Consider the following 21496-nt stretch of genomic DNA (forward strand, 5'->3'; position numbering starts at 1 on the left):
TGCTCTGCGGGGTACTCAAAACGATCTAAGGGGAAATAAGCGAGGAAGAGGACCGTAACTTTATTTAAAATCCAAATAGGATACATGATGGCTTCCCCTGGAATCCCAAATGTCAGTGCCCGATTTGCACCGCGAATCATTTTGCGCATGCGCCAAATAATTTGGCTCCTTTTTCGTGTTTCGTCACTGCACGATACTTGTTTTGTAAATATGCAATTTCACATTAATATGCACTGTATTAATCCAATTAATTGTCAGTATTGTAAAATGTGGTATTCATATGCTAACTAGCACACGCACATTCCTGTCATAAATGAGGAGAAATCAGTAAACTGCAGATCACCGTTCGGTGCTTTTTCATTAGATCGTCATTTTGGACTCTTATTTTCGAGGGAAAGATTATGTAATATTTAGGGACTCATAAGGGCAAACTTCGGGCCATCATTACATTACACCTCTTAAATAAAGAAGGGATTCTGGGATTTGAAGGGTGAGTTTTTAATTTACCCACTTATTCTAGAATTACGGGTCGCTTTATCGGCACTATTTTTCAGTCTTTAGTTGAAATTATCAATGTCATATGTGGCTTTGATCTCACAACCACAAAGGTACGTTTTTTCAAAAGACATTAATTTGATGTTTAGAAACAGTTGTGCAACTTTGACTTACAAAAAAGATCCGTACTGTTTGTCTTGCGTCTATTTATCAAGGCAATTCTGATTTCGTTAATTGCGCTTGTTTGTTGCTTATTTGGGTCCCCCCCCCCCCCCCCCCCGTTCAGTTATTTCCTTTCGTCAAGTTTATTTCTATTGCTTCAAATCACAAATTGACACCTTTTGAAAACTGCGTGTGTGGAATCGTGTCGCAGTTACATCCGCGCATGCGTACACGTTGGCGCATGCGCAGAGGATTCTTGGGCGCCGCTTCGGTTCCGGTTGCGGATCAGGCACTGGCCATTGACTGTGCCTATGCTGACACCGAGGAGAGTTCTGCTTCTCCGGGCGTCAGTGCAGCCGGCGGAGCCTCCTCTCTCAGGACCGTGGTCGCTTTCTTCCGCCGGGGCGTCTCTCGGGCCGGTTGCCAACGGCGACCCATTAGCAGCGCTCATCATGCCCGTGCCCGCTGAGCGCTGCCACACCGCCGCCTCGGCCTGCCTGGTTCCTCCGGCCCCGATCAACACCCACCAGCCCGGGGTGGCCACGTCGTTGCTTTACAGCGGCTCGCAGTTTCGGGGTTATCAGAAAAGTAAAGGCAACGCCTACGACGTTGAGGTCGTTGTGCAGGTAAAATTGCAGTTTCGCGGTTGGTTAGCTAGTTGGTTAACTTTAACCGCTCCTATCGATCCCACTCGATAGTAAACCGGAGGAGTTCACGTCAGCCCGCTCAGGCGACTCTTGACTGTCACGGTGTCACTCTGAAGTGAAAGAGTTCACTCTAAAATCGATTTTGCAATCTGTACTAGTAGTTATTGACAAGTTAGGTGCAGAATGCTGTGCTGTCCTGGAGAACTTTGTCGATTACACCACTAAAAAGTTTCCTTTTGTCATTCTTTTTTTGGGGGGACGCAGCACGTTTCTGTGGAAGAGTCATACTTGTGCGGATACCTGAAGATCAAAGGTCTTACTGAGGTAAACTAAAACAAGGTCAGATATAGTTAGACTGACTAAGCGCAGACTGGTTCCGTCTGGCTGAACTGGGAGCAAAAGAACGAGGGCACATGTGTCCAGAATGTGTGTCAGCTGTGTATCTGTTACATTACGCAACATGTGTAAGAGAAATGGCCTAAAACAGAGGGACGGTCGAATGTTCACATGGATATAAGAGAGCTTAGACTGTTTGGCTTTGCAAAAACCGGTGTCATTTTTTCCCCCTTCCCGTCCTCTTCTGTCAACCAGGAGTATCCGACTCTCACGACCTTCTTTGCTGGTGAAATCATCAGTCGAAAAAGGCCCTTTTTAACCAGGAAGTGGGACGCGGATGAAGATGTGGACAGAAAGCACTGGGTGGGTATGGACGTTTGGCCTCTCTGAGCGTCGCTGCTTTGTTTTGACGGCGCCGTCGGAGCTGTTGCCTGCTTCTTGTTTTCGGGTCTGGAGGCCATTTTTAACTTTTGACTTGAGTGCCAGTATTTCCACGTGTTTTATCCTGTTTTGACGCTGCCGTGCTTGAAAAGTACCATTGGCTTCTAAAAGCTTAAGTGCCTAAATGCCTCTGCCTCTTGCATGTTTCCTTCCAGTGTAAGTTTAAGCCTTTTTACAAATATGCAAAAAGCTTCAACTCGGACGACTTTGACTACGACGCCCTGGAAAGCAGCAACTACATCTTCATGAGGTGGAAGGTTAGTTTTTCGTTGGTTCTTTAAAAGAAACCTCTTTTCTCCATCTCTCGTCATTTCTCCATTCCCTCATCCCTCTTCCTGTCCCGCTGCCCCCAGGAGCAGTTCCTGGTCCCCGATCACACCATCAAAGACATCAGCGGCGCCTCCTTTGCAGGTTTCTACTACATCTGTTTCCAGAAGTCCACCGCCACCATTGAGGGCTATTACTACCACAGGAGTTCCGAATGGTAACTTTCGGACTGACGACACGAGAACCTTTTTATTTTTTTGTCTTGTTAAAGCGGATTTCCGCTCCCTTCTGCAGGTACCAGTCCTTAAACCTCAACCACGTTCCAGAACACAGCTTGCCCGTCTTTGAATTTCGGTGACGGGGGCCCGAGGAGGGCGCGGCCCGCGCCGGATCTGGAACAACGCAGCCCTTTTACCTCGCTGCGACGAAACAAAAGGTGCGCGGGACTCTGTTCCTGCTGCCCCGGGGAGAACGCATCCGGATAGAGGAGGTGAAGCAGGGAGGAACGGCAGCCACCGGGTGGCAGCATTTTTATTTTTCAGTTTTGGTTCAGCTTAAGTTCTTCTTCAGTCTCCTTTGGTCACTGACATGCAACAGATCGGAGTAGGTCTCCCTTCAACGGAGGCACCAAACTCCTTTCAGTTTAAAATGAGACGATTTGACTTAATTTCCTTTTATTTTAATGAAAACATGCACAAATGTGTTACACAGTCCTGAATACAGACAGGTGGTTGAGTCAGAGCAAGGTTGGGATTTTTATTAAGGTAAAGCAACATGACATGAGCGGGGAGCGGCTTTTTAGACGAGGGTCTGTTGCTCAGGGACGATGCGTCAGGGGCAGTAAGTGTGTGAGAGCTCCTGTTTGTGCCCTCTGGATGGGTCTGATCTGTCCCCGTGCAGGGCTCTGCTCTCGGACACCTTTTGTTTTGGTGACGTAACGAAGATACATTCCAGCTCAGCTGCGTAAACGTGAAGATACTCGAGTTGGGTTGGAGGCGCCGCAGCTAAAATGTAACCAGACGACCTCAGCGCAGGGAGGGGAACAGTAATGGGTTTGTTCTGCTGATGTAGAGGAGGTCGCAGACTGGGACGCGACGCCAAGAGACTTTTACTGCCTTTGAATCAGAGGCACAACCGCGCGTATGCTGCAAGCACCTTTTTGTGGCTTATGGACTCTAAAGTCGAAGAGATTGAGGAAAAAAAACCCGCTGCCTTATTTTTAAATGCAAAGATTATGTTCATGTTTATTTCAACCAAAGGTCTGATGTCTGAAGCCACGCTGGAATGTTTTATGTACTGGGACACGTTATGCACGTGACCCGCCTGCCGCCTGTCGTTCCCAACGAGCGACTCCTTTCAGTCGGTTTACATAATTTGCTTTTTCATGAACCGGAATGGAGGAAAAGTGCAATGAGGGACTGTGCCATTTACACAATAACCACACGTGCCTGGTTTCTAAAGAGCTTTCTACAGAAGAGGATGTATGAATATGCTGTTGAGAAATAAAGATTGACTTATTTTATTTACAGTTGTGTCCCCCATGAGTTTGTCATGACGAGGTTATTAATTACTTTTTTCTTGTATGATGGTTAAGTACAGATCCACAGTGGGGTCCAATTAAATTTGAACTGTCTCTTCAACAAAGTAAAACGCTGTACTGTAAGAAGGTGGCCATTAAGTGTCGTCTTGCCAACGCTAGGGGGCAGTAGCGAGCTTTGAGTCGGCCCTCCACCCATTCCAGTTTCCCTTTAGATTCCCTTTAAAGATTAATTCCAACACTTAAATCCGTCTCCTGCTGACATTTTGGTCGCTTCAGATGAACTATTTTGTTTTATCAGAACAGGCTCGATGTGTTGTTTTTTTTTGTTACGGGGGAAAAAAAACACGATTCCATAGAAACCAAAGTGGACCGACGCAGAGAATAAAACAAATATTTTACTTTGGGAGTTTCTGTGAAGCAAGCTAATGGTTAACATGTTGAAGTTGTCCGAATTTGGTTAAACCATGAACACATGCTGTGTTTGCCAAAGGTTGGATGTTTTCACCTTTAGTGAATGAAAGTGTGCCCAGTCTGGCCACAAAGTGGTTTAGGGCAGAGGCCATTGGGTCGTACATGACTGTAATGGAGGATCTGAAAGCTTCAGCAGTTGAGGAGACGTGTCAATGTGTGCGGGATCACTGGAGGAGACACTGTAGAAGACACCTGTGAAGACAGTGAGCTGAAGCAAACAGGAACCTACAGAGAAATAATAGAGTAATAGAATGAAAGCTCATTGTCTGACTGGAGGTTGACATGATCCTCCTGTAGTTTTCCAAAGGCCACAGAGGTCAACGGCCTTTGATTGCCATCTGTCCCAACTACTATATACTGGAATTTCCTCTTCCTTCTTGCCTTCTTGCTCTTCTTGATCTTATAAGATAGATGCAGCAGCAGGTCCTCCGGGCTCTGGTGACGTAAACTGGAGTTTCCGGTTATTTTCTACCTCCTCTACGTCAGCCGTGGCCACGCCCGCACAGGTACAAGTCATAGAAATGCAGCTTGGAGCGCTTTTGGACCCCAGTTCAACCTCGGACGGACAGCGTCGCGCGTCTGCTGCGGCCCGTAACCGAACCAGCACTGAGGAAAAGTGCCGTTGCAGCATGGAGACGCGGAGCTACCCCATCAGTGTCCGAGTGATCGGAGTGATGCACAAGGAGAAGAGCAAAGTAAGAGCGCAGACAGAGATGGAGGAAACATTGTTGCACATTTCAACCACCATTCTCTTCCCTGCAGATGTACATGACCTCCGTGCTGTGGTCGGACCATAACGAGATTGTGGTTTACAGAACCTTCCGGGAGTTCAAGAAAATGCACGTAAGCGGCGCGCGCGTTGCTGGGGTTGATGCCGAAGTGGCTGCTGTTTAACCGCGATCGTTTCTTACAGAAACAGATGAAAAAGGCTTTCCCCAAACTCAACAAAAACGACAGGATCATCCCCAGATTCCGCGGTGCGTGTGCGCGCAATCGCGATCGCAAGGCGCCCCTTTCAGCTCCAGGAACGTTCATGTTGTCTTTCCGTTCATCCAGACAAGAAACTGAAGCGCAGCGGCAAGAAGAAGAGCCCCACCCGGTCACTGGTGCGCCTCAAGTTCCTGCAGAAATACTGCAACGAACTCCTGAGCTGCGACCCGCGGGTCTCTCAGTCCGCGGACCTCATCCAGTTCTTCCACCCCAAAGCTCAGGACCTGCAGCCGGACTTCTCAAGGAACAGGCAGGTTCCTGTCTTAGACCCCCACCGAACCACCAGCTGCAGATCTGATTTCACAAAACATCTGTCCTGCACTTCCTCTCGGCAGCGTCATGGTCATGCCCTCAGAGGAGGACATGAAGGCCGAGGCGGGGCAATGCAGCGTCGGCAACGTCACCCAGCCCTTCATCACCGAGACGTACCGCTGCGTGGCCCCCTACGAGACCAAGGACACCAAGAACAAACCTTTTAAAGTTGCCGCGGACGAGAAGGTGGACGTGCTCATCAAAGACAAAGCAGGTGGGGGACATTCCTGGGCCGGATGACGGCTGGAGGCCGAATGTGAGCTCGTGCAAATGTGTGGGCGTTCCAGGTTGGTGGCTGGTGGAGAGTGAAGACAAGAGGATGGCCTGGTTCCCTGCACCCTACCTGGAGAAGCTAGAGGAGGACGGGGACGAAGACGACGTAGACGGTGCTTCCCAGAGAGGTTCGTGCTGAGAAGGTTCATTAGTGGTGGTCGTGTTTGGCATTACGTGTCGTTTCCTGTGACGTCAGGTATGCTGTATGTGGCGGTGAAGAGCTACAAGGCCACCAAAGGCGACGAGGCCACCGTTGCCATCGGGGCGGTGGTGGAGGTCCTGCAGAAATCCGAGAACGGCTGGTGGCTCATCAGGTACCATTCAAATGATAAAACGGCTGCGAATGGAGCCGAGGACGAAAAAATGGCTCCTCTGATCAGCACCATCTGTGGTTCACCTCTTTCATTGTCCTTGTCCTTCATTAACAGGTACAAGAATAAAGTGGGGTACGTTCCTACCCTGTGCCTGCAGCCCTACAACTCCCCGCAGATCCGCATGAGCACCGGCCACCACGGCACAGCTGCCGCCCTCTCTGGCTTCCAGCAACAGGCCAACAAGCTGAGCAGCTCTCAGGGGAACCTGCTGCAGCTTCCGTCTGCCGATGGCTCCCCCTCCCTGCTGCAGCCCCACGCAGACAGCAGGCAGAGGTCGCGCTCTCTCGACGTCCTGTCCGTACTGCCTCCAGCACAACCGGGGGCTGCCCCCTACGCGGCCGAGGGCACCGGCACCAGCACCAGCACCAGCACGCTGCCCACCCCACAGCAGGCCCCACCGCCCGCCATCATGGTGGAGATGGACGGGGAGGGACGCGGCAGGAGCCTGACGATGGACAGCGAGGGAAGCTTCATGAGCGACAGCACCGACTTCAGCTTCAGCGACACCGACGAGTTGGCTTCCTCCGCGGGGGGCTCCTCGCTGAACCTGAGCGTCAACTCCAACGCCTTGGAGCTGCGCCACAGTCGCACGCCACCACCCATGCTGGCCAACCGCCTGAGCCCGATTGTCCCCGGGGGCAAAATGACCCCCAGCGTCTCCGATCCCAACATCTTCAGGAGTCCATCAGCACCCAAGGTCCCCCCCAGACCGCAGGCCCGGGAGATCCTCACCAGGTGCACCAGCATCACCCGCAAGAACGCCAGCAGAGGGACGCCATCACCCACCCACACCGAGATGCAGAGTCGGTAACGGTTCTTCTCAGTGCCATGATGCACATCTTCAGCGTCACCTCGCTGCCTTTTACCGATGGAACTGGAGACAGAAGCATCATGCAGAAGTCAACGTTAGACTCAAACACCACAGCGTTTAGACTGGTTCACTTTCAGCCCCCGCTCCTCCACTTCCTTGATGTTATCCTGGAGCAAAAGAATGTTCAACAGCAAAACTGAGTCATCTTCTGTCACCACTCGTCACGAGTGAAAAGTTAAATGTCAAAGTTCATGCTCAACGGCGATCAAATCCATCCAAAAGCAGATCTGGAGATAAAACCACCCTCAAATTTACAAAATGTTTCCTGCGTCCATCTTTAATGTTGGCTGCGTCCAGAAATATGCAAAAAAAATCACATTAAACATGATTTCACATACCAACTTCACTTGAATTTGGAGAGATTTTTATTCAACAATATACACGGTTATTTAAAAAAAGACTAAAGCTGTTGACAGGTATTGGAGAAACACTGCAGGCTGACAAGGAAATTTCTCTGTATTCAGCTCAGACTCGTGAAATAGAACCGGCGCATAATTTACTGTTGGGAAGCAGGAAGTCTTCAATTCTGGGAATGTGTTTTTTTTAAATCTCCCATTCCTTCTCCCACACCCACACCAGTCAATCCCACCTACAATCCCACATCGGTTAGAAAGGTCAGCTGGCGATTGTCTGTGATAGTGTAGAAGAAGCGGAGAGACGCTTCGCTGCCTTTCCCGCCTCCTCCTCCTCCTCCTCGTCCATGTCTTCCTCTTCTGAACTCTCCTCGCTGACAGAGGGATGTCGGCCGTTTGTTTTGCCGCCCTCTTTGCTCTGTATTCGTGCAGAAACCCTCCTGGTGGTGCTGACATCAGCGTCCTCTTCCTCCTCGTCTTCCAGCGGGGAGCTGGGGTCTTCATCCTGTCCGCTGTCTCTGTCCTCGCCCTCTCGATTCTCAACGTCTCCTCTGTCCTTGTCAATCGTGAAGAAAGGCTGCACCAACGGGCTGGTATCCATCTCCTCATCTTGGTCCATGCTGGAGAGGATGGAGGACAGATATTAGATCATGTTTAACGAATATAATTAGGTGCTACATTTACCAATCTTTACATCAGTTTGGCTTCATCTGCAGCTGGAGTGAAGCCAAAAATAAAAAGACACTTTTCCTGCCCTGCAAAAACAAGCTGCCGTCTACACGGTGACACGACTGGATCGGCCTCATTTTTCCATGCACAAAGACACACACTATTAGGGTTCTGATAGCTGATGATGCAATGGAGCTGGTGTTACGGGTGTGTGTTCTCATACTTGCTACATACCGAGTACCAAAACCTGCATTTTACTAGCAAAGTGAGGACATTTTTGGGATGTGAGAACATTTAGACTGGTCCTAACAACTTCAAAGGACTGTTAAGACTATAAAGTTGATTATAAAGTTGAGGACAGAATTGTACTTTGATTAGGGGCAAGTTGGGACGGTTAAGGTAGGGAGCTGGGGAATGCATTATGCCTTTAAGAGTACAGAAATACAGTACAAGAATGTGTTTGTGTGTGTGTGCGTGCGTGTGAGAAGGTAATCTGCGCTGTGACTCAGTCTTACCTTGAGGGTTCTCCCACCACTCTCATCTTTTGCCACATGTAGTTCAGGAACATGGACGCCTGCAGGAGACGGCCAATCCTCTGCATGTGTCTCTCTGCAAAAGAGAATATGTTCTGTATCTTTATGGAAAGTCACTGGGTCCGAAACCACCCCGTCTACCCTAAATAGTGCACTTAATGGGCTGTTTGAACGATGAGTGAGGATCATTTACCCTTTATAGTGAACTCAATGTCTCCTATAATGCACTGCAAAAAATAGCAAACACGTGATCCTCCCTAACCTAGCAATATATCCCATCATTCTTTGCAGCCGCACACAAACTAATAGTTCAATTCAAAATCATGACACAACAGTACATCAACAAACAAACCCAGTGACTGTTAATATTTCTTAATATTAATTATTCAACTGGCACTGAGGTCAGCCTGGTACGGCTGAGTATCCGAAAGTGGAATTTAAGCTTGTCAGTGAGGTCACCAAGTAGCTGAGTGAAGCCACCCCCGCCCACTCCTGTAGGGGGTAGTGAACAGGGAAGGAGTGTGTGATTTCAGACAGTCTGTGTCTTAAACAGCTGCACCACAGCGTCTCCGCTGACCTGTGTATGGGACGAGTCCCTCCAGGTGGGTCCGCGCCCCCTGGTACTGCAGCAGCTCCTCTGGCGGCACGTGTGTGAGGAGGACCTGCAGGACCACTTGAGCGTCCTGGCAGTTTTTGGCGTTGGTGTTCCACACGCCGCAGTATCGCAGGAGAGCCTCTGGGTGGGGTTGGCAGCGGGGGAGAGGGCGAGAACGATAAAAACAAACACTTTATGGCTTGTCCTGGTTTCACTGATATGTCAGTCATTAGAGAAGCTGAGTGGAGGCTTTTATATGCTATATCTCCCAGTCAAAGAGAAACTCCCAACCCCGCTGGATTTGTTACCTTTTTGATCCACCCGCAGTTTCAGCACAGTCTTCTCCAACAGCTCGCTGCTGTCCTCTGTCTGGCGGATTGCTGCGAGCAGTGTCGGAAACGTGCATCAAAATCAGTGTTTCAGCTCATACAGCAGTCGTTAAAATGGCTCCCACATGTGGCCACCGCTGAATTATCAGCGTTCTATGTTTAAACACATAACTTCACCTCTAAATCTCTGCTCCAGAGGCATCTGCCTGATGTCTAAGGCGCCGTCTAACTAACATGAGCATTTATTTGTAGCGGTGATCCGGTACCTTTGATGACAGTCAGCACGGTGTGAGGCTGGTCCAGAGAGATCGCCAGACCCAGAGCCTTCAGATACTTCTTTTCCTGGAGCAGATTGGATAATTCCTGCTGCCTACACACGCACACACACACACACACACACACAGGGGAAGCGGAGGGACATAAATACACACTCAAAGGTTAAGAAATGATCAAATCTGTGTGCAACGTTCTTTTTCTGAGTTTGATTTCCCATCTGTTGGCCCGCATGTACTCCTCAGACATTATCAGACATCCCGACCTTTGGCGAGGTCAACCTTAGCTCAATAGCATCTGTTTGCTCAGTGGGCGACAGACGGAGCGTCTGCGTAAATCTTCCGAGCTTTGTTATCATCTGTCACATATTTTACTCCCCAGCCTGAATATTGCCGCTCAGATTGCTGTGCAGATAACTGTGGTGTTCTGTCTGTGCGCATGTGAATGTGTGCGTCATACTTCAGTATCTGCTCTTCTTGCTTGGCCTGCTCTTCTGCCACCTCCATCTCAGTCACATCCTGACAGCCAACAAAGACAGCGTTCACTGCGATCGTCTGGTGAAGGACCACTTCATCCCTGGAGATCAAACCACACTCACCTCCCACACGGTGATATTAGAGTCGGCCGAGCCGGTCACCATCCTATTGTCTCTGCGGTTGCCGTGGAGACCCCACACCTTATCCTGATGAGCGTCCAGCGTCTTTACACACTCATTGGTCTTGATCGTCCACAGCTTCACTAAACCATCAGAACCACTGAGGACACAACGTAGAGAGAGGAGATGCGAATGGCTGCTGGTGTGAACGTGCACGGAGAGAAAACTAAAGAGTTGATGGATAACCCCCACCCCCCTCATATTTTACCCATAGAAACAAACGGTTTCTAAAAATAGACCATAAAAACTAGCTTCAGTGACATTTTTGTTGATTAGACTTGATTCATCTTTTTGGTGAAGGAATCAGGCGGCAGAAGGATTACCTGGTGAGGAGCTGAGTGCCTCGGCTAACGAAGATGACCTTCAGAACAGATGCGTCGTGACCCTCAAATGTCTTAAAGAATAATAAAAACAACAGTGTCACTCAATGATCCAATACTTGGCAGCAGGCCGGGCGGAGATAACGAACAACGTTGGCGCCCACCTTCAGGCAGCTGAAGTCCTGCAGGCTCCACAGTTTGGTGGTGCCGTCCGCCGACGATGTTGCCAGCACCTGGTCCACAGGAGAGAAACAGACAGTCCAGACACCCCTTCGGTGGCCCCGGAACACCCCCAGCAGGCCCAGGTTCCCCTCCCCTGCCAGGGACCACAGCTTGGCGGTACGGTCCTGGGAGGCCGAGGCCAGCAGCTTGTCGTTGGGCGACACCGCCACACTGTTTACATCCTGTGAGGAGGGGGAAGAGAGGAGGAAGACATGACAAAAGAGGTGAAAATTGTCCTTGGACATTTAAAGAACACTTCCCTTAAATATTCAGATTCTAGTTTATTACTGCTGTGAATAATTCACAATTATTAGAGCTATGACATAAAGCAGGATAAATAAAGTTATCACATTCGCGCTACTTCTGCGTTATCATTGTTCAAATTTGATATAAACAGAACAATAACGATCAATATTTGTATTATATTAGCAGGATAAACACTGAGTGTATCAGCTCACAACAGTCTAGACAGGCTCATACATCGGCTCTGATCTGACAGGCTGAAAAAAAATTGCCTCAGAAGTCACACTGACTCAGCAGCTGCTGCGTACGTGACATACACGAGCTGTAACTCCATTAAAGCGTAAAATACAGATTCTAGGAGGAAATAGGGTGTGATATCATCACTACACACAAAATCTCTGGATTACTGCAAATGACGCACAACTGTGAGGTGGCCTAATATTCCAAACAGTGGTGTTGAATTTCCTTCCTCCTACTGAATTCTGCGTTTTCACCTTGTCGTGAGCCTTCTCGGTGGTGCGGAGGGTCAGCTGCTGGATGCTCTCCTCTGCTGCAGTCAAGTCAGCAGGAAGATCCCACACCTTCACTGTACAGTCCAGACTGCCAGACGCTACAAAAGAGGCTTTCATCCTGAACAAACACATGGGGCGACGTTTATCTCTGTTTATGTGGAAGGCTTGGTTTTAGGGTGCTGAAAACAAGGTGTGATACCTGGAGCAGGAGATGCAGCCCACAGCATTGGTGTGGCTGGTGCCCCGGGCCACACAGCGCACATGCCCGCTGTCCATCTGCCACACACAAACTGACCTGTCCTACAGACAAATGACACATCCGTGTCATTTATTTGACCTATTTATAGAATATGTGTTGACATGTGGAGCTGAAACTGGATGACACATGTCCCAGTTGTCATTGTCTCCTTATTCTCTGGCATAGTTTCTGCTCTTTGTCTACAGCGCTGTGATTGTGTAAAAATGCCCGCTCACCTTTGCACAGCTTGCAAAAAGAGAGCCCTTCCTGAAAACATCCAATGAGAGGACGGTATCTGTGACAGAAGAGCAGATAAAAGCAGCGGTGAGTGTGAGGTGTCGACACAGTTCTGTAACAGAGCTTGTTTATTGTGTTACGGTTGCCTGGAATCCTACAATGACAGCTTTCATTTCCACCACTCCTGTTGGAGTCTTAACACAATTGATTTTGGCATCTATGCCATTAAAGATCAATTAAAAAGCTGTTGCGGTGTTCATTATAAGGTCTTATGGATGGATGTGACAATTGGAAAAATACAGGCTTAGTACAGGTTATTGCTATCTTACAATTAAATGATATTGAACTTTCATCATTAGTTCTATATCACTACGAAATGCTGATGATTGATAATGAAAACATTATTGTCCTAGAGTGAAAACTGGTTTCAAGCTGACAAATATACAGACATTTATACACTCGTGCTGCCCCCTGCTGGCGACTCACCTGTGTGTCCATAAAGGATCTGGCAGCTGTTGGTGAGCAGCTCAAACACCTTCAGCTGGCAGCTGTTGGTGGCGACCACGATGTGGCTGTCGTCTTTGCCCAGGAACTTCACGTCCAGCACCTCGTCGTTGTAGCCGACAAACTGAGAGGATGAGGGAAGTTAAATGTGCCAACTTGGATTAGATGGAATATCCTGGCGTGTGTTTTGTCAATGCCCACCTGCTGCAGTGTGGTGAGACCAGCCAGCTGGTACAGCGTTATGTTGTGTTCTGCTGTGACTGTAGCCAGTCTTGAGGAGGCAGGCAGGAGGAGGAGATGGGTCAAACTGCGGGGGTTGTCGTCCTTCTTCTCCTCCTCTTCCCCCTCCTCGTCATCCTTTTTCACTGAGACGGTGCCGAGGGTCTGGCTGAAGACACAACGCGCCGTGTTGGGGTCCCACACTCTCAGTATGCCTTTGATGAAGGGGGAAAGAACATTGGTGACAGGGAAACACACAAATACACTACCACAGATTTCAGAAGTGAACCTTTGCTGCCAGCAGTGACGAAATGCAACTTAGGGTTCTTCACTCCGATCTGAGAGAAATCCTGATTTTCAGGAAGAAAAATGACACCCTCCACCGCCTGCCGACAAAGATATGGAGCTGGAGTGATTTCCCACAGATGAGAAGATATTCCTTGTGTTCACAGCCTTACCTCATAGACTGGTATAGCTCTCTTGGCATTCTGTTGCTTCAAGTCCCACACTGTGCAGATCTTATCTCTGCCTGAGCTACAAATGAAGCACATGCCCACGGATAACTCATGCAGACTTTATAAATACCAGAACTTCAGCTCAGGCTTTGATTAGCTACGCGCGCCATACCTGATCATGGTGTCACCATCGGGGCTGAAGCTGAGAGAGGTCACTGCGCTGTAGTGGCTCTGCAACATGCACACACACAGGCTGGTGCTCAGGTCCCACATCCAAATGCTGCAGTCCATTGAGGAGGAGAAGAGCTTCAGCCTGCTGATGTCTGGGTGGAACTGGACCAGACTGGAATGACAGAGAAACATTTGAAATAGAAGGTGTTGTTTTGTCCAATCACATTGCAAGCTGCAGTGATTGGACATTTGCTACCAAAGCAACAGCATGAATGAAGAAGCCAAGCGTTCTCCTCCATAGTTTGAAGCTTACTGTACGACACCAGATGAGCCCCTCAGGTTGTGGGTGCAGTACTGCTTCACCACGTCCCAGATCTTTATGGTGCCATCACAGCCGCCTGCAGGACACCAACAAGATAAATAACATCTGTCAGTCAACAACAACAGGAACCGGCCGTGGATAAAACAGTACTGACCGGTGGCTAAGAGGGTGGAGGTTGAATCAAAGTCCATGCTGGCAACAGGCGCAGTGTGGATGGCCCTCCACGAGCGCGTGCACTGAGCCTGCCTCCAGTCCCACTGCTTCAGCAGCAGAGCTCGGCTAGCTGTTACCAGCAGCTGTGTTGGGACACCGGGCAGAAAAACACACACACTGAATCTTCTTTTACAGACGTATACAAGGATCATGTCCGACTGAAGTAGCTTTACCTCATCGTCACTGCTGAGTGCGAAGGATGTGATGTCCTCTTGATCATCCTGAAATTACAGTGAAATACAGTGAAATGGGCAAAAGGTCACTAAGGTGGTGTAAAAAGAAAAAAGAAAGCCATCATTGTATTTCAAAGGTGCAGTGATGTTCAGCAATACAACACAAAACACAAAATGACAAGCTCATATCCTCTGAGAAATCTAAAACTAGTTTATTAAATGATCAATGCCAACTTTAAAATCATGACCAAAAATCTCAGCAAGACAAGGATACATTATCGGAGATCAAGTTACAAATTAATCTTGTATAAAATATTTATATATGGATTTGTCCAGATATATAAACTAAAATCAAGCATTTTACAAGATGTCTCAGGCTCACATGTTCAACGCTGTGAACAATCTTTCCAGTGCTGATCTCCAAAACGTTGATGCGAGATCCACACGTACAAAAGATGTAATTTTCATCTTTGCTGATCTGAAAAACGTAAATTGGGTAGAAGTTAGAGGGGAGGCATTGTTATTACACGTAAATTAATAGTAACTTTACACTTGATTGAATTACGGCTTGAGATCCTGTAATGGAAAAATCTGTGGCAGCTTTTTTCTCAGTGTGACAAAATCTGCCACTTGCACGTTATGTAAACAGGTATAGAGCAACCTCACCTGCACTTTTCCTCCTTTGTAAAATGGTTCAATCTTGCTGGAAACAGCGTAACTATAACAAAGTAAAAGACATTCCAATGCAAATGTTCAATTTCAAATGACACATTACTCTAGCTTTCATTAGCCAGCTAGTGTTTCTTATTGTCTGTACGTGTCGTGCGTCAAAAACTTACTTTGTTTTGAAGTGAAGGTGGGGGTTTGCCATATTCCTTCAAGAAAAGCGCTATATCAGTGTAATTAAACGAACATAAGTATCATAAATAACCTATTTCTCACTCCCCACGTTGGCTAACTCAACACATCCCTCACGCATGTTGGTAGTGGAGTCGCATAAATTACACGTCATCGGAACGCACCGAGGTGTGATGAGCCGCATACTAGAATAACAACAAAAGAAAAATCCAATTTGCGCAGTCTGTAAACACCACCGAATTCCATATAAAATATACTATAAAACAGTAGAACTATGAGTTACTTTATAATTGTAACAAAACGCGTCTACATGTGTTGTTATCAGATACTTGTCCGCACTCATAACAATGCCCCCCTGAACTATTCATATTTAAACGTTCCTGTTGGAGCTGGGCGCTGACCTTCCATGCTAGAAAAACAAGGAAAGGACGCGCATCATTATAGGAACGCTCTCTCTGTTATTTAGGTTTTTTTAAGTTCTCGTTTTCATTTGTGTGTACGCGCACGCACGCGCACACCGTCGCACTGTTCGTTCTTCGTGTTTTGTTCAGGAATGTTCATGTGTGTTGCGTTGATAACACGGGTGTGTGTGACTTGTGAGAGGAGCGATATGAGTTGAGCTGCACCGGGAATGGAAACACGGTGAGGAACAAGCGATTAGTATGGTGAGTAGAGAACTTTAGTTTAGGATTTCAGTTCAGACCATGTTAAATGTGTTTTTACCATTGGAGATGAGGTGGAATTGTGCTTTTTAAGAAGTGTGAGAAAAGACGTTTTGTTTCATGAATGTGGCACCTTTGATTACTTACGTAATTCATTTCAAACATAAAAACTGTAAAAATTCTTTAATATAATTTTGATCGTATATTTCTTTTCAAACAAGGCGGTTCAGGTGGAAGCTTGACACCTGCTCCATGTTGTCATGTGACTTTCCAGAACAATTCAGTTTTGTGACTTCATGCCTTTATGTTCAAAAGCTTGCAGTGTTGTATGCAGCCAAGTTGTAGAGAATTATCAGTTGATGGACACAACTTTAATGTCCCATGAAGTAAATTCTAAAGATTATTCACCACGATGACGAGTGTTCCCATCGGCCAAGTCCAGGCACAGCCAGAGGCGTCCGCACACAGTGGGGGCTATGATGTGGAGCTGTTTGTGGACACTCCAGACTACGACCTGATCTGCACCATATGCCAGGGGGTCCTCAGGTGTCCAGTGAGAGCTGCATGTCACCACATCTTTTGCAAGAAATGCATCTTACAGTGGCTGAAGAGGTACTGGACATAACATGGATTTGTTTATTAACTTAAAAAGCAAAGTAAGCATTTTGTATTGACTCTGCTGTTGTAAACCTGATTGTGTCTGTGTTTTGTATAGACAGGAGACCTGTCCCTGCTGCAGGAAGCCAGTTAACCCAAGTTTGATCTTCGTCATGTTCAAGCTTAGCAAATCCATCGGGCGGATGAAAATTAAGGTAGGAAATGGAAACAAGGAAATGATTTTACTGTTTTTTTTAATGGATTTTCCTTATTAGTTATAGCTGCAGAATTAGCTGCCAGTTTGGTCACATTAGCCCTTGTTTAGCATCAAGCTGTGTCACTTTATCTATACTAAGGATCAGCTTTGGGGGGCATAAAGGGGTCTTCAGTTGTTGTTTGTTTCTGTTGATCTCTTAGCATTTTTGTGAATACAATTATCCTGTACTGTCAGAAAGAGCTGATACATTTAAATCAGAAGATTTTTGCAATTGTTTTATTTAGTTAATATTGTGGGTTTTTTACTTTTCAATCCCTTACAATATTAAACTCACAATAACATGTCAGAGTAGTGGGCCTGGTAATACTTGAATTACAGCCCTGCTTGTTACTCGAGTATTTAATTACAACAGTCGATGAGAATGTTCCTCTTAATGACCTTGATAAGCCACATTTAATCACTGCTCTGCATCTGTCTTCTTTCCCCCCTCTGACAGTGTAAGAATGAGATCCGCGGTTGTACAGAGACCTTCCCCCTCTCAGAACAGTACTGTCACACCATGAGCTGCCTGTATGAACTCATCCCGTGTCCGTATCAGGGCTGCCGGGCGCAGCTCCTCCGCAGGGACCTGGACATCCACGCCCGCCACTGTGAGCACTGGCGTCAGCCTTGCCACATGGGCTGCGGGGCCATACTCTCCCATCGCACGCAAGCACAACACAATTGCTACAAGCAACTGAGGCAGGAGTATGAAGCCAGGCAGAAGAACCACAGGGCCATCGCCATTGCCCTGCAGAAGAAGATGAGGAGGATGCAGAGCACCATGGCCCACATGAAGAGGCAGATAGGGTTGATCTGCGAGAGCCTGGAAGTAATGGATGAGGTAGAGGAGGTAGATGAAGACGACCTAAGGGAGACCACTGGCAGTTTCAGTGGGACTCCAAATAGCAGCAACAGGAGCTGCTAAATCTTGACTCGGTACTGCTACCTCGCTGCCGATGTGGATATTTTCTCCACGCGTTAATTCCATTGAAAGTGTGTTTTAACCATGTAAGCAGTTATTTAAGCGAATGAGTTTGTTATAGTTTTATGCTGTATTTTTTTATATATAAATAAAGTTTTGACAGTGGAACGTGTTGTTCTTGTTTTGCAAATACGTTTTTCCAGTAACAGATGGAGGTGTATGAATTTACATTTACAAAAACGATAGGTACTTTCGAACAGGAAACCTTTGTATTGTAGCATTTGTTAACTTGAGAATCTTTATTCGTTTCTATTGGTTCTTGTTTGTCCGTTTTTGCAAAGTTAAAACCACGTTGATTGCAGTAAGATATTGAACTGCGTTACAAATTACGTGAACAGAAAAGGACTACCACTAGAGGGAGCTATCGGCATCGTAGTCGAGTAGTAGGAAACATCGCGAGAACATCCTGATATAAAAACCAACGAGACTTTGATTTAGTCTTCTTCCTGATATACGGATCACGTAAGTTGCCCATAGACATTATGCCTCCCTGAGAAAATCCTAATGTATCTCTTACATCGTTTCATTTAGTGTCTTAATTAGCTAACATTATTTTGTCCCTAAGATGATATTTCAATAATCTGCTCGTATTTGGGATAATAATGAGGACATAAATAGGATATATGACGACAATGAATGAATGTGTCTTCTCGTCTTAAATATGGCGGCGAAACTCGTGTTGTCAGTAACGATTGCATATATTTGTACCAACTTTTTGATCGAAGGTTGTTAGTAATAAGATGTATGGTTTTTATAGCAAATGGCGGACGACGCCGGTGGTAGGGGAGGCTTTCGCGGAGGTTTTGGCGCAGGTGGACGCGGTCGGGGCCGCGGACGCGGCAGAGGCCGTGGAAGGGGCCGCGGTGCCCGGGGCGGCAAGTCCGAGGACAAGGAAGTAGGTTCCTACATCTGCGATACGAGTTTACTCAACTAAATCTAGAGTCCTTTTTCAAAAATGTTATTTTTTTATATAGTGGGTTCCAGTCACCAAGCTGGGTCGCCTGGTTAAGGACATGAAGATCAAGACTCTAGAGGAGATCTATCTGTACTCTCTGCCCATCAAGGTAAATCTTTCACTTATGATGGGTATCAGGCACTTTAGGGTTTAAAAAGTGATTCATGTACAGCCTGATGCCACCACGGATGTCTGACTGGGTTAAATGCCCCCACTTACAACACGTGATCTGTGCAGGAGTCTGAGATCATTGACTTCTTCCTGGGATCTGGTCTGAAGGATGAGGTGCTCAAGATCATGCCTGTCCAGAAACAGACCCGGGCTGGTCAGCGCACCAGGTTCAAGGCAAGTTACCGGTGTCGCCTTCGTCTCTGCTCATTAGGACGTGAAATCTGACTGCTTGTTCCGTTTACAGGCCTTTGTTGCCATTGGCGACTACAATGGTCACGTGGGTCTGGGAGTGAAGTGCTCCAAAGAGGTGGCCACCGCCATCCGTGGGGCGATCATCCTTGCCAAGCTGTCCATTGTCCCCGTCAGGAGAGGTTATTGGGGAAACAAGATCGGTAAGCCCCACACCGTACCCTGCAAGGTGACGGGCCGCTGCGGCTCGGTCCTGGTGCGTCTCATCCCGGCACCCCGTGGTACTGGAATCGTGTCGGCTCCCGTGCCCAAGAAGCTGCTCATGATGGCCGGTATTGATGACTGCTACACCTCCGCCCGAGGCTGCACAGCCACCCTTGGAAACTTCGGTGAGGCTCCTCTAATGACTGTGGGCTCTGTTTGTTCTCCTTGCTCTGCTCAGCCTCACCTCTGCTGTGGTGGCGTTGTCGTTATCAGGAGAGAAAGGAAGAGGGATTGTAATGCACGGCAGAAAGACCCTCTTTGTGGTCTTCTCTGTTCCCCTTTTCAGTACCTGACATTTTGATTTAAACGTAAATTTTTGCGCCGTGCTGGAGCCCCAGCTCACCCCTGGTTTCTCTCTCCAGCCAAGGCCACCTTTGACGCCATCTCAAAGACGTACAGCTACTTGACCCCTGACCTGTGGAAGGAGACCGTCTTCACCAAGTCTCCCTACCAGGTACGTCAAATCAGACTTGGGTCGTCTGCGTGGCTTTGTTAAATATGCGTGTTGACAATGTGCGCTTTCCATTCAGGAGTTCACGGACCATCTGGCCAAGACTCACACCAGGGTGTCTGTGCAGAGGGGACAGACCATGCAGGCACCCGCCTCATAAACACCGTTGAGAACGGCTGAATAAAATCCTGAAAAGCCAAGCACAGTTGTTGGTCTCTTGCTTGTATACAGATGCTAACAGCCACACTGACACAAAGATGCGTGGGACTGAAAACACAAACGGGCTCAGTGATACACTGGGGCTATGATTTGGGTCCAATAAACTTTATTTTACAACTATTACACAGGACAGATGGTGAGGCGGTACTTAGGCGGTCTCTGCCTGAGCTGCCATCCGTTCTTTCTGCTTCATGAGACATTTCCTTGCGCTGGCGTACGCTCCCAGGTCTCCATCTGAAAGGATGGAATCTGATTCAAGCGCTTGTTTCAAGTTCAAATATGCCAGGTCTCTTAAGCGGATCACTCACAACGCGACTGGTAGTTCTTGGTGGCGTCGTTGAACTGCTTCATTTCTTCGGCACAGTTCTGCAAGTAGCTGCTCCCTTCTCTCTGCTGGCAGGCCCTCATGCGCTCCTGGACTACTTTAACGATCTCCTGGTCCACTTTACTGGGGAGTGAACAACAGGGTGATGAGGTCCAGGAGTGGATGCACAAGAGGTTATGTTGTATAAGTGCATCACACTGGATTTAAAAATAAATAATCTTATCCAAGGCATAGAAGTATTTTTTTTAAAGTGCAGTGTCGTAACCCAGTCCACCAGGGCCCCAATCCGGACCGGGATTTTTGACCTACCAGGTCGCATTCACCTGGGTTCCCACTTACCTTGCTCAAAACTGGGCCGAGGACGGTTCCGACATCCCTGTTTTAGAGCTTATTCGTTTGGCACTTTAAAAAACTGTCCATATTTCACAGGGAAAACCCCATTTGTGTCGGAACGATGTCTACAAAACCCACATCTGTGCGTGGTCTGTTACTTACTAGTCTCTCCTCCACTGCATCTCAGCCTCGTAGTAGCAGACATAATCTCCCTCCTGGCATTCGGTCAGGTAAGGAACACGGCGGAACTTCTGGTGGTAGTACACGAACTTGTTCCTACCCCGAATGCTGTCCACAGCCTCTGTGGATGGAGAGAACCGTGAGCGACGCTCCACTGGCTAGCGGCTCATTGAAAGAGCTGTCACGGTTATTTCTGTTATGATCTCAAACAACAGCGGTGCAACTGGTCCGATATGATAAATAGGAAGCCCAAAATATCGAATGTATAATTCATGCTAAAATAAATTATAAACCACCAACCCGTCCCTGGTGTTGCTAATGGCTATGTTATGCTAACACGTTAGCCAAGTTAGCGTATTAGCCGGCGTTACCTCTAAATGTGGTGACGGGAAGGTCCACGGAGTAATAGAAGAGTTTGGACAGGATCAAGGCTGGGTTCGGCAGCGCTGTCTGTTTGTCTGGAGCCGGAGTCTGACGAGGAGGCTCCGGGTATGCATCTTTTTCATGATCCGGCATTTTAGCCTTCAAAATTCGACCTCAACAGCTCTCCTTCTGGGCTGGCGCATGCGCAGAAGAGCCAATATGGTGGCGGCAGAGGTGGCCAAAAAAAGAAAGATACTAATTTGACACGCAGTG

At 47.7% G+C, this 21496-nt stretch overlaps 6 protein-coding genes across 8 annotated transcripts; 4 read left to right on the forward strand and 2 right to left on the reverse strand.

The window, feature by feature from the left end:
- The first annotated feature begins 822 nt into the window (after positions 1–822).
- Positions 823–3871, forward strand: gid4 (GID complex subunit 4 homolog). Its single transcript, XM_011603876.2, has 6 exons — positions 823–1283; positions 1569–1628; positions 1896–2003; positions 2237–2338; positions 2435–2565; positions 2643–3871. Exons 1-6 carry the CDS (start codon positions 969–971, stop codon positions 2704–2706), a joined length of 780 nt encoding a protein of 259 aa, XP_011602178.1. The 5' UTR covers positions 823–968; the 3' UTR covers positions 2707–3871.
- Positions 3872–4030: 159 nt separating this feature from the next.
- noxo1a (NADPH oxidase organizer 1a) lies at positions 4031–7520 on the forward strand. Its single transcript, XM_011603875.2, has 8 exons — positions 4031–5054; positions 5122–5202; positions 5273–5336; positions 5416–5599; positions 5685–5875; positions 5949–6062; positions 6131–6248; positions 6363–7520. The coding sequence occupies exons 1-8, from the start codon at positions 4881–4883 to the stop codon at positions 7117–7119; spliced, it is 1683 nt and encodes a 560-aa protein (XP_011602177.2). The 5' UTR covers positions 4031–4880; the 3' UTR covers positions 7120–7520.
- A 6-nt stretch (positions 7521–7526) lies between these two features.
- Positions 7527–15427, reverse strand: tbl3 (transducin beta like 3). Its single transcript, XM_011603874.2, has 23 exons — positions 15255–15427; positions 15082–15133; positions 14798–14893; positions 14416–14463; positions 14184–14325; positions 14021–14105; positions 13709–13879; positions 13540–13615; positions 13371–13467; positions 13064–13296; positions 12845–12986; positions 12358–12416; positions 12083–12183; positions 11866–12001; positions 11071–11310; positions 10910–10980; positions 10530–10686; positions 10391–10449; positions 9925–10028; positions 9638–9709; positions 9312–9470; positions 8717–8810; positions 7527–8152 (listed from the first exon to the last, which is right to left on the reverse strand). Exons 1-23 carry the CDS (start codon positions 15284–15286, stop codon positions 7795–7797), a joined length of 2784 nt encoding a protein of 927 aa, XP_011602176.2. The 5' UTR covers positions 15287–15427; the 3' UTR covers positions 7527–7794.
- A 280-nt stretch (positions 15428–15707) lies between these two features.
- Positions 15708–17878, forward strand: rnf151 (ring finger protein 151). Of its 3 annotated transcripts, none has more exons than XM_029836800.1 (4): positions 15708–15938; positions 16251–16547; positions 16651–16747; positions 17246–17878. In XM_029836800.1, the coding sequence occupies exons 2-4, from the start codon at positions 16348–16350 to the stop codon at positions 17714–17716; spliced, it is 768 nt and encodes a 255-aa protein (XP_029692660.1). In that variant the 5' UTR covers positions 15708–15938; positions 16251–16347; the 3' UTR covers positions 17717–17878. The 3 variants fall into 3 exon arrangements, with proteins under 3 accessions (XP_029692660.1, XP_011602175.2, XP_003964630.3); XM_011603873.2 differs by having other exon boundaries at positions 15709–15938; positions 16323–16547; XM_003964581.3 differs by having other exon boundaries at positions 15711–15938; positions 16378–16547.
- Positions 17879–18114: 236 nt separating this feature from the next.
- Positions 18115–20003, forward strand: rps2 (ribosomal protein S2). Its single transcript, XM_003964551.3, has 7 exons — positions 18115–18235; positions 18531–18668; positions 18748–18837; positions 18966–19073; positions 19144–19477; positions 19715–19806; positions 19883–20003. Exons 2-7 carry the CDS (start codon positions 18534–18536, stop codon positions 19961–19963), a joined length of 840 nt encoding a protein of 279 aa, XP_003964600.1. The 5' UTR covers positions 18115–18235; positions 18531–18533; the 3' UTR covers positions 19964–20003.
- A 108-nt stretch (positions 20004–20111) lies between these two features.
- ndufb10 (NADH:ubiquinone oxidoreductase subunit B10) lies at positions 20112–21446 on the reverse strand. The gene is made up of 4 exons (XM_003964550.3): positions 21232–21446; positions 20843–20981; positions 20331–20470; positions 20112–20256 (listed from the first exon to the last, which is right to left on the reverse strand). Exons 1-4 carry the CDS (start codon positions 21374–21376, stop codon positions 20171–20173), a joined length of 510 nt encoding a protein of 169 aa, XP_003964599.1. The 5' UTR covers positions 21377–21446; the 3' UTR covers positions 20112–20170.
- Between the last annotated feature and the right edge of the window lie 50 nt (positions 21447–21496).

This window comes from Takifugu rubripes, chromosome 5, assembly GCF_901000725.2.
Source record: "Takifugu rubripes chromosome 5, fTakRub1.2, whole genome shotgun sequence".
Lineage (NCBI taxonomy): Eukaryota > Metazoa > Chordata > Actinopteri > Tetraodontiformes > Tetraodontidae > Takifugu > Takifugu rubripes.

Coding starts and splice junctions, on each gene's coding strand:
- gid4 (XM_011603876.2), top strand. CDS start 969: ATGCTGACACCGAGGAGAGTTCTGCTTCTCCGGGCGTCAGTGCAGCCG. Junction 1,629..1,895: donor AGATCAAAGGTCTTACTGAG/GTAAACTAAAAC, acceptor TCTGTCAACCAG/GAGTATCCGACTCTCACGAC. Junction 2,566..2,642: donor TACCACAGGAGTTCCGAATG/GTAACTTTCGGA, acceptor TCCCTTCTGCAG/GTACCAGTCCTTAAACCTCA.
- noxo1a (XM_011603875.2), top strand. CDS start 4,881: ATGCAGCTTGGAGCGCTTTTGGACCCCAGTTCAACCTCGGACGGACAG. Junction 5,055..5,121: donor TGCACAAGGAGAAGAGCAAA/GTAAGAGCGCAG, acceptor TCTTCCCTGCAG/ATGTACATGACCTCCGTGCT. Junction 5,337..5,415: donor GATCATCCCCAGATTCCGCG/GTGCGTGTGCGC, acceptor CCGTTCATCCAG/ACAAGAAACTGAAGCGCAGC.
- tbl3 (XM_011603874.2), bottom strand. CDS start 15,286: ATGGCAAACCCCCACCTTCACTTCAAAACAAA. Junction 10,687..10,909: donor GGCACTCAGCTCCTCACCAG/GTAATCCTTCTG, acceptor TTGTGTCCTCAG/TGGTTCTGATGGTTTAGTGA. Junction 8,153..8,716: donor GTGGTGGGAGAACCCTCAAG/GTAAGACTGAGT, acceptor CATCCTCTCCAG/CATGGACCAAGATGAGGAGA.
- rnf151 (XM_029836800.1), top strand. CDS start 16,348: ATGACGAGTGTTCCCATCGGCCAAGTCCAGGCACAGCCAGAGGCGTCC. Junction 16,548..16,650: donor ATCTTACAGTGGCTGAAGAG/GTACTGGACATA, acceptor TGTTTTGTATAG/ACAGGAGACCTGTCCCTGCT. Junction 16,748..17,245: donor TCGGGCGGATGAAAATTAAG/GTAGGAAATGGA, acceptor CCCCTCTGACAG/TGTAAGAATGAGATCCGCGG.
- rps2 (XM_003964551.3), top strand. CDS start 18,534: ATGGCGGACGACGCCGGTGGTAGGGGAGGCTTTCGCGGAGGTTTTGGC. Junction 18,838..18,965: donor TGTACTCTCTGCCCATCAAG/GTAAATCTTTCA, acceptor TGATCTGTGCAG/GAGTCTGAGATCATTGACTT. Junction 19,807..19,882: donor TCACCAAGTCTCCCTACCAG/GTACGTCAAATC, acceptor CTTTCCATTCAG/GAGTTCACGGACCATCTGGC.
- ndufb10 (XM_003964550.3), bottom strand. CDS start 21,376: ATGCCGGATCATGAAAAAGATGCATACCCGGAGCCTCCTCGTCAGACT. Junction 20,982..21,231: donor TCCCGTCACCACATTTAGAG/GTAACGCCGGCT, acceptor CTCCATCCACAG/AGGCTGTGGACAGCATTCGG. Junction 20,471..20,842: donor ATGCAGTGGAGGAGAGACTA/GTAAGTAACAGA, acceptor TTCACTCCCCAG/TAAAGTGGACCAGGAGATCG.